At 42.2% G+C, this 9909-nt stretch overlaps 1 protein-coding gene across 1 annotated transcript in view; it reads right to left on the reverse strand.

Moving 5' to 3' along the window:
• LOC131291074 (sushi, von Willebrand factor type A, EGF and pentraxin domain-containing protein 1) overlaps nucleotides 1-1112 on the reverse strand; it is a 29560-nt gene extending 28448 nt beyond the window's left edge. Inside the window, exon 1 of the mRNA XM_058320263.1 lies at nucleotides 914-1112. Coding sequence (XP_058176246.1) covers nucleotides 914-1112 — 199 coding nt within the window. The remainder of the gene's footprint in view (nucleotides 1-913) is intronic.
• Nucleotides 1113-9909: the final 8797 nt, after the last annotated feature.

Raw genomic sequence — 9909 nt, forward strand, 5'->3', positions numbered from 1 at the left:
AAAACCAACCTTCGTCTCTGTATTATTTATGTTATAGCATTCCTACCTCATACAATTGCGTAATGTCGATTCAGATTCATGGAATTAAGTGACTATTTGCTTCGTTTTCAAGGATCATGAATCTTTTAACGTGAGATGAATCCCAAAGGTTCATTTAAGCGAAAAGAACAGAAAAGTAACGTCCAAAAACTGGGAAAAGACTAGGAAAGAGTTTTTTTAGTCGCCTAATCCACACGAATCAAAGAATCATAAAGAGGCGTGAAAGATTCAAGAGCATATTATGAAGGATTCATAAAGGTTTCGAAATAATTCATCAATGTTTAAAGATTCGAATACTTAAAAGATTCGTGAATCAATCTGAATTAATCTTAGGGGAAAGATCCACATGAAAGTATCCCGCCTAAAGATTCATAAGGCACAACACACCTCAATGAAGTAAGAGTATAGTTTTGAACAGTCACGAAATTTTGCTAAAATGGAAGTTTCTGAACTGCTTTCGGAGAACGGTGAACGTCATGAAGTTATCGTTTGGAACACTTTTCTGCTTCGCAAAGTCAGTGTTCCCGTTATGGGAGTTTGAGTGACCTATTGGTTTGAGTGACCGAGCGGGGGGATGTACGCTTCTAGGGTTTGCATCGAACATATCTCGTTGCAAGCCTGATGAGTAGAGGTCTGGCATCAGACATCAGGGAGAGCTGTGTTGACTCGGTTAATCTGTACGGCTTCAGACGCTCTGTCGAAAGGAATGTAACAGAGCTTGTGGTGGAGGGATTGGTTTGTTTTTGGGGTCGAAACCCAAGCTTCTAACCTCGAAACCGGACACCTTCCGCTCGGGGCTGGCGGCGAAAGGGAACCTTTTCACGAGTAGTGGGTGCAATCTCATCTTCGTGCCTTCTCCGAGCCTTCTACTCACCTTGACTGCTAACGCCGGTGCAGGTGAGGTTGATCGTGATGGCGGCGGCCAGCAGCAGCAAGGTGGCGCCTCGGTGAGGTCGCCGCTGTCGCGTTGCCGGTTGCTTGCTGGGCTGCTGCTGTCCGGTTGCTTGCAGGGCGGCATGATCCCGGTTTCGGCCAGCGTCGTGCGTGGCCACCGTACGCACCCATTGCCTCATGACCGAGCGGCGTCTCCGCTCGCGCCAGTGACGTGCGTGTGTGACGTGTGTGACGTGAGCCCGAGCCGAGCAATGGCGGCCGTGTGATAACTCGTTTTCGATTTTGCTCCACTGCACTGATGCTGCTACTGCTACTGCCCTCCCCTCCTCCGGCTTGAGGGTTGTATAATTGATACTTTGGGTTTTTTTGCTGCACTGTTTGAATGTGTGTATTTACACTACCATGCAAACGCGAACGCGAACTCGCACACACTCTCGCGGCTGTGGAAAATGAGGAAGTGAAAGGATTTCTCACACACTCGACTGGCGACTGCGGGACACGACCCGATCTCGGTACTAGAATTTCAACGTCGCGCACAGCAACAAACAGCATACACACACACACACTAAGCGACACGTGGGACCAAAAGTGGCCGATCGCCACGGAATGCCTCCCGAGTGCCCAAAGTGCGATGCCGATCACTGACGGATTTCTACCCAAGGGTCCACCAGGTGTGTATGTTGTGCAGTATGGGGGCGCTTTACATTGCGCTACACCGAACGATTCCCAGCGCAAGACACAAGCCCCCTTGACGACGATCGCGCGACGGCTGCTGAACCAGCTGGCTCTGACCCTACGAACCCCTACGGGTTTGATTTGATTGATGCAAAAGTAGTGCGGAAAGAAACAAACACACACCGTTACCGCGAGACGGTCATCAACAGCGAGAAAAAGCAGTCCAAAACAAACCCAAACACAGTTTTTCACTAAAAATCTCGTGAAGAACAAATAAATATATAATCTAAACGAGAGAACAAATAAGTATATAATCTAAACGAGAAGAACAAAAGTGCCAAAGGAAACAAACATAGAGAAGGCCGAAAAATCAACACAGAATAACGAGGTGCAAACATCCTTACAAATAGCGGAAAAAAGAATGCAAAAGGCAACAACCACCAACCAACTTTTGCAAAATGCTTATAAACAACATGTAAACATAAACTCCAGACGAGTTGAAGTAGGTGGTTAGGTAAGTAAACAAAGATTTTTTCGGGAGTTTCGGGAGGACATTTAACCAACGAAAAATAGCCTTGTAATAAGAAACACGCACATATCCTTTTACATCTTCGCTTATAGACAACAAATAAACATGCAATTTAAACGATAAAAAGTAGTGCTAAAGGAAACAAACAAAGATCATTCAAAGGATGCCTATAAACAAGGTGAAAAAGTAGTGCAAAAGGAAAGGAAAGGATATACATATTATTTCACGAAATTATTATTCACAAGGAATAAATAGAAATAGCTTCCGATAAAAAGCAGTGCAATGGAAAGCAAACTCTGATCTTTCCCGGGATGCTTTGAAGCAAACGAGAAAACATTAAGACCAATAGAGAACACAGCGAACCTGCTGCAGCAGGCAAAAGGTTAATAGAAGCGAAAGTGTTGGCCAACGCTCCAAAGGTGGCCACGCAATCGTGGCGTAGGACAGCCAGCATTAAAAGGCTGCACAACATTGAAGCCGAGTGGGGCCGCGAGTGCATAAGTAAATTAATAAATTCGGCACACTATCGCCAACCGTGAGCGTCGAGGTGGCTGAAAATGGTTTTTCTGTGCCGTCTGCGACGACGACGACGACGACGACGAAAAACTGGTTTGTTGTTTTTTTTTGCGCTCTCTCCCCCTCTCGCTCTCGCTCATCAAGCCACAACCTCTCCGTCGCCACTATCCTCTTAACGCCGTCGTTCCTTCGGAGGCTGCGACTTGGACCCCCCACAGGGGGTGGTGGTGGTTGAGGGCTGGGTGATTGTTGCGGTTCGGGCTCAGTTTCTTCCTGGTTTTCACTTTCGCCCGGTGCCGGTTTTTGTACGCTCGCTTTTTTTTTATTTTATTGGATGCCGTGCCGTGTGAACCTACACTTCCTTGCGAGCACGCGGGGTGAGTTTCCCTGCCTTTTTCCCCACCCCGCTGGTCGCGTTCGTTCGTTGATCGATAATGGTGCGAGTTTTTCCTTCCAAAGCTTCCTATCGCGGCGTATGATCGTTTCACTTTTCTTTTCTTTCCCAAATGTTTGTCTTCAGCTCGTTGCTTTGCGATTGCATGATTCGTACATCTTGTTTTAAAAGGAGTTTATGTTGAGTTCTGCACTCGACAGGCTTTATCCGGTGGTGGGGGATCACACATAACGATTATTTTGCCCTAACGATTGACGTATCGATGCACACGTTTTGGGGTAGGTTTTTTTTACTACACACAACATTGCTTGTTTTGAACTTTACAACGATTTAAGGGTTCGAAGCAATGAAGGTGCTGCTTTTTCACGAGACACCGAAGATCGTTACTTACAACAAAGTTATGTTTTTTTTTTTTGTTAATCACTGTTACGTAGCGTCACAATACTCGATAGAGAAGGAGAAAAAAAAGAACTGGTTCACTTCATAACATTCGAGACGCGCACCACCAAATAACAAGCTCCTCCGCTGGCCGTTGTTGCCGTGCGACTACTGACGACCATGACGATTGTTTCGCGCTCGATCGCATCGCCCATCAGGGGGGAACCTTCACTGGGAGCCAAAACCAACACCAGCGCCACCGCCTAACACGCACACGTGTCTGACTGCTCGAAAAAATTGTGGCCCAGTGAACAACGTCGAGCAGTTGGTTATGCTTTCCCAGCGGAGAAAATCGATCAGTTATGTTGTTATGTTGATGTTCAGATTCTTTGTTTTCTGAAATGGCCTTGATGGGTTTATGAAACATAATTTTCGTTCAAAACAAGTTAAGTTATGATTAATTTGAAAAATAGTTACTGAACCTATCATGGCTGAATTTGGTAGTGTTAAAAGTATCCTTGATTTTCTGACCATAAATATTAGGTGGAATCGCATACGGGTTGGTTTATTTCACCATCGTTTAATGTGTCGTCTGTGAAGAATTGGTTGCATTTGTCAATCCTTTGCGTTATTTCGACGCGTTGGTCGTTATAATCTGTACAAACGATCGTTAAATACCCATTCTTATTTCCAGCTCCTAGATCGATGAAAATGAGGGATCGTTGATTTTTAACCATCGTTAAAATTAAACAAATCCATATGCGATACCACCTATTATTTTTCTGCTAGCCTACTGTACATCGAATGTATGATACACACTAAGGCTGGTGTCAGTGCTTTACCGCGTCAGGTTTTGACAGGCAAAAATGTATGGGATTTGATAGCTGCAAGGTTCGCACGATTTATTCGCACGATAAAATCAAAATCATTTGATTTTATCGGATGGACGCATCCGATTGTATCTGTCAACAATGTTGGACTTTATAAACTCGGAGTTGTGGCTTTCAACTAAGAAAAATAATAAAATTAATTTAATCGTCTTAGAATTAAAAAAAAAAAGTGAAATTTGCGGACCTGCCGTCCGTCAAACATCGTGCGGTAAAGCACTGACACCAGCCTAAACAGTCATAGGCAAAACAAATACTCCACTTGAATATGGTCGGAATCAGTGAATATTTTATGAAATAAAATAAAATATATCAAGTAGTTTTGTTTTATGCGATTCCTGATGCAGGAATCAACAAATTCATACTATATGTTCATCCCATCACATAATTTTGGTGTGTTGTCAATGCTGTCACATCTTACTGAATGCCCGCTAGGCAATTTCGAGCAAATCGTCCTCAAAAACGTCCTCCATGACACAAACATCGAGCAGTTTTGTATGGAGAGTAGGACGAGGAGGGCGATTGCTCGAAAAACGTCCTCCTTTTGTTTCATTCCCATACAAAAAAGGAGGACGTTTGTTCGCGCGGAGGACGTTTTGAGAACGATATTTCGAGCTGCCTAGCGGGTGCCCGCTAGGCAATTTCGAGCAAATCGTCCTAAAAAACGTCCTCCGTGACACAAACATCGAGCAGTTTTGTATGGCGAAGAGGACAAGGAGGACGATTGCTCGAAAAACGTCCTCCTTTTGTTTCATCGCCATACAAAAAAGGAGGACGTTTGTTCGCGCGGAGGACGTTTTGAGGACGATATTTTGAGCTGCCTAGCGGGTGTCCGCTAGACATTTCCTAGCGTTTTCTCTCAAAACTCCTCAGCGAAAACAAACAACTTCTCATTTATGAATGGGCGCAATTCTGCTCGAAAAACTGCTCGAGCGGAATGGTGCAAAGTAGAGTTGTGTAAATCTGATTCAGATTCATGAATTTCATTCATGAAGAGATTCATTCAGCTCTGTCTTGTAAGGGATTCATGAATCTTTCGTCGAGAGATTCATTGAATCCAGAAGACACACCAACTGATGGAAAGTCACCAGCCAAAAATGGGGGATGAAAGAATCGGGGAGATTCATGACAGAGCCATGAAAGATTCATGAAGATTCATTACGGTTTCGACAGATTCATTAAGCTTTGAAGATTCGAATCCGCAAAGAGTCATGAATCCATCTTAATGAATCTTAGGTGAAAGATTCATATGAATGAATCTCGCGAAAAGATTCATTAAGCACAACACTAGTGCAAACCCGTTTGTCGTTAGGAATGATACCGCGAATTATGCGTACGTCAAAGTGTTTATTCCTTAGTTTCCGGCTAGAGATGAGTCTGTCAGTTAGATGAGTCAGATGAGTTAGAGACAAAATCAGATGAGTTAGAGCCATCAGTCGATGAGATATTGCAATACCAGATGCTTTAGTGACAACAGTTGATGAGCTACTTCAAAGTAAAGTGCGTTAGAGACAAAATCACCCGCTTTCTAGGCAAAGTTGGCTGGCAATCCCTGTAATACAAAAATATTCACTAAAGTGAATGAAAAGTTCATCCTTGACAACAACCAAGTCATGCTAACTGCATACCTGTAGGCGCTCACGCAGCGGAGATAGTGAGATATTTCAAGTGAGATATTTCAAAAAAGCTTGAAAGCTATATGGAGAAGTTTCTCCAGGTTGTTTTCAAATTTGGCACATAGAGAGCACTGCGGTCACTCAGGAGAGTGGATGCACTCAGGAAAAGTGTTTTTCCAGCTTTTCTTGCTTCTTTGTCAATATGCCATTCAATGCGCTTCGGACATTTTACATGACAATCAACTTTAGTTTTTCATATTTCAAATGAGTTTATCAAAAATGCAACAAAGATTACAGTAAAATTCTGCTAAGAGGGATGTAAACATGGTCGAATGTTTATGCGGAAAAAAAGTTGACGCTGGGTAGCTTTCCCGGAATGATTTTCGATCCTCGAGGCAATGGAGGGACGTCGTGCTTGCCATTAGATACGTGCGAATTACTTTAAAAAGAAGTGATTTTCCCAAAGGTGGACTGGGACAGATACGTTGAAAAGCTATCGTGGAAGGAAATCTTATATTGAAAACTCTCTTTGTGCTGCGTGCTGGGCGTGGCTTCCGCCGAATCGATGCATTGAGTAGGCGGGGCCTCAGCGACAACGATGGCTACCGAAAAGGTGGTGCAATACACACGCACACACACATGTACATGTTCGCGAACGCGAGCGCGCCAGGAACGACGGAATTCGAAGACTTCGGCCACTGCATGTCTCCGGGTAACGCAACGTCGGTGATGTCGTACAGTAGTTGAATCGTGGTTTTTCTTCCTGCGAAAGAGGAGCAGGACAACGGAACGGAAACACACCGAGAAGCGGCCCCAACGCAAAGAAAAATAAGCAAAAAAGCAACAGTGAAACAGCCCAGGAAAGAGAGGTAAAAAAAACCCTTCGTGCTGGGCGTCAAATCAGAAACTAAGCCATATTAGGTGAAATTGAATCCAGTAAAATCAATACAAACTCTCCCTGCTCCTTCGAATGTGTGTGCGCTAGAGTGTATGTTTGGATGTAAAGTTGTTTTAAGCACTGAAACGCAGCAAACAAAACGCAACTGCGAACGGTATGGCCGTTGTGTAAAGCCCTATTTCGACGCGAAGGAAGGGAAAACAACAAGAATAACCGATGCAGAGAAAATGTAGAACGCTTGAAAAACGACAGGAATGGTGTTATTTTTAAAATCGACGGTGTTCCGCCATTGGATACTAACTGCCGGTTTGGAAAGGCATTCAGTTTAACAAAGCTTTTTCGTAGCTATTTCATAAACATCTATGTAGCTATTTTATATTTCATCGGAAAACAACACGAATATTTAAAAAAGTGAACAACATTTAACCATAAGACAGACCGTCAGACACCGACTCCGAGTATGTCAAATAGATCAAGATGAGTTTTAAGTTCGTCTTTGAAATCATTATAGCTAAGATTTCGTTGATTCTGGTATCGAAATTTTCAAATATATTTAAAACCTAACAAGCAAAACCATGATAATAAAAGAAATCTTATTTTAAGCTCAAAATGAATTGAATGTAGCAAATTAAATCTCGTCTCGTGGCCATCCGGTTTTGTTTCCTAACTTTAATGTTGTCGCTATCTTTTAATTGGCTTATTTAGAATCAATTTAATATGCACATTGTTGTTTGTAGCTAATATTATTTTAAAAAGGCTGCTTACATAAAGGAAACCCAGCAAAATTATTAACAAGTTTGGTACTGAATAGTATGAAATAAAAAAAGAACTACAGCGATTATAAACAAACAAAAGAAGTGATAAACAAAAGAAAATAAATGTATATTCCCGCATTCTCCGCTTTTGTGCTAAATCCAATTTCGTAAAACAAACCATACAACAAGTTAGTTTTAAAGTATGAATTAACTAATGTTTATTGTTGTTTCACTTTAATCATCTGGGAAAACCACAACTACCCTGTTTGTTTGCATGTTTTCGGTAAGAGACACAAAGCTGATTAAAAATAGTTAGAGACAAACTCATCTAGCTGTTATCTGAAAACTAGGTGCTTTAGAGACAACACCACCTTTGCTTTCTAATTCTTATTGAACACATAATTATTCTAAAACTTATTGCCCAATTGAAACAAATCGGTTTTTTGCATTCAAATGTTGTGTTAAATCGTTCAGGAAACGGTGAGTAATAAAACATCTATCTGCAGCTTGCTTTTCCAGAAAATTTCCCTGATCAAATTTCGAACCTCGACACTGTTGGCAATAAAATATCAATCAAAAGAAATTACAGCCTACATTAGCAAGCCCAACACAGTCTAATTCGATTAGGCTCACCAGATAATCAAGTCCACAGTGTTAACCTCGGGAATATGGGCTTTGTTTGTGCTGCATTATTATTGTTGTGGTTCGGGTCTGCTACTTTCGATTGAAAGCGAAGTGGAACCCACAAACTCAAGTTGTCGGGATAATGGTTTGAAATGGGATAAAAATATCGGTTGTGTCAAATTTCGTACGGCGAGATACCGATCGCGTGAGGAAAGGACAAGACAAAAAATGGAAGGAAACCCAAATTTCTCTCTTTCACACAGATGCACACACACACAAATGTACCGTTTAGCGAACAAAAAACCCACAACGACCCAATCGAGCGAATTGTTCGCTCGCGCGTCAAGTTCGCACTCTTGGCGGCTTTTGTTCGGCGTTCATGTTGCCATCTATTTATTTATATTGTTTTCGGTGTCGTATGTTTCCCCGGTTTCGCCCAGAAGGGGGCCCCATTGTTCCCGTTTTATTGCCCTCATGCCACTAGCGGGCTGAGAGTGTGTTTTGTTTTCTTTTTTGTTTCCACCTCTTCCTAATGTGTGTTTTGCTTAGTTGATGCAGTTTTTCTTTTTCGCTCGGTTCAGGTTTTTGCAGAAACTTGCTAGGAGCGCCTTTTTCCGCAATTTTCCCATAAGTATAGAAAGCGCCCCCGAACGGAAGGTCCTTTGGGTGAGAACAGTCTTTGAATACGTCACCACAAATAGAGAGTGAGAGAACAAGAGATAGAGAGGCGACAATTACCGTAATGGCAGTGTGCGACGAAAATGATCGCAAAAGCATCGAGAATTGCTTCTGCGTTTCTACACTAATTTCCGCGCATCGTCACTGAGGGAATTGGGGGGGAGGGGGATGTTGTTTAAAGTGGCGACTAACTAAGACAAAGAAAAACGAGCACAGAGAAGAACAAAAAAAACCCATTTCCGTTAGCTACTAAACAAAAACACACAACCGGGGAGGGAAAACAATGGAGAGTAAAGTCAGGTCAGTGGACTAGCGAAAGAAATACATTGACAAAACCTATGTTTCCCACCAATTTTCCCTCCACGGCTTGGGATAAGGTGAAGGAAATGCATGGTATATTCAGCAACAATTTCAATCCCCGCTGCACTGTAGGACAGCGTGACACATATCGGCGGACGAGCGTATATTGATGTGGTGTATTTATATCTAGTTGGAGTTTAGCTTAAAAAGGAAAAGATTCTTGCAAGCCTTAATGGTCGTAATGCCGAAGAAAACAAATAAGAAAAAAGGGCTAGTGTTAGTATTTAATCGCATGCGTTAACATTTGATATGAAAGCTCAATAAAATCAAAATAAATTTCTATTAGAAAATTTTTTTAGTTAAACATTTTCACCTTCTCATGAATTTATAAACTAGTGATAAGATAACAGCTAAATCCACGTCAAATCGGTAACAATACTGCTATCAAGAGAAAATAATGTATCAATATTTGTTAAACCTCTACGATTTGTTGACAAGAACGAACGTTCAACTGACGACAAAGAGAAGAGTTTGGAAATTGTTTACCGCGGCGTTGTCCCTAGCAAGTAAAAGCTAGCGTACACGAGAGGAGAATATAAACTGAGCTACTGATGAAGCGAGGATGACGGGCTGGTAACAAAAAGGCAAATTGCTGTAACAATCGCTTTATTTAGTATGGACTGACATGCAAATGTTTTATAAGCTCAACAGATGATTGTAAACAAA

Source organism: Anopheles ziemanni, chromosome X (genome assembly GCF_943734765.1).
Source record: "Anopheles ziemanni chromosome X, idAnoZiCoDA_A2_x.2, whole genome shotgun sequence".
In the NCBI taxonomy this organism is placed as follows: Eukaryota; Metazoa; Arthropoda; class Insecta; order Diptera; family Culicidae; genus Anopheles; species Anopheles ziemanni.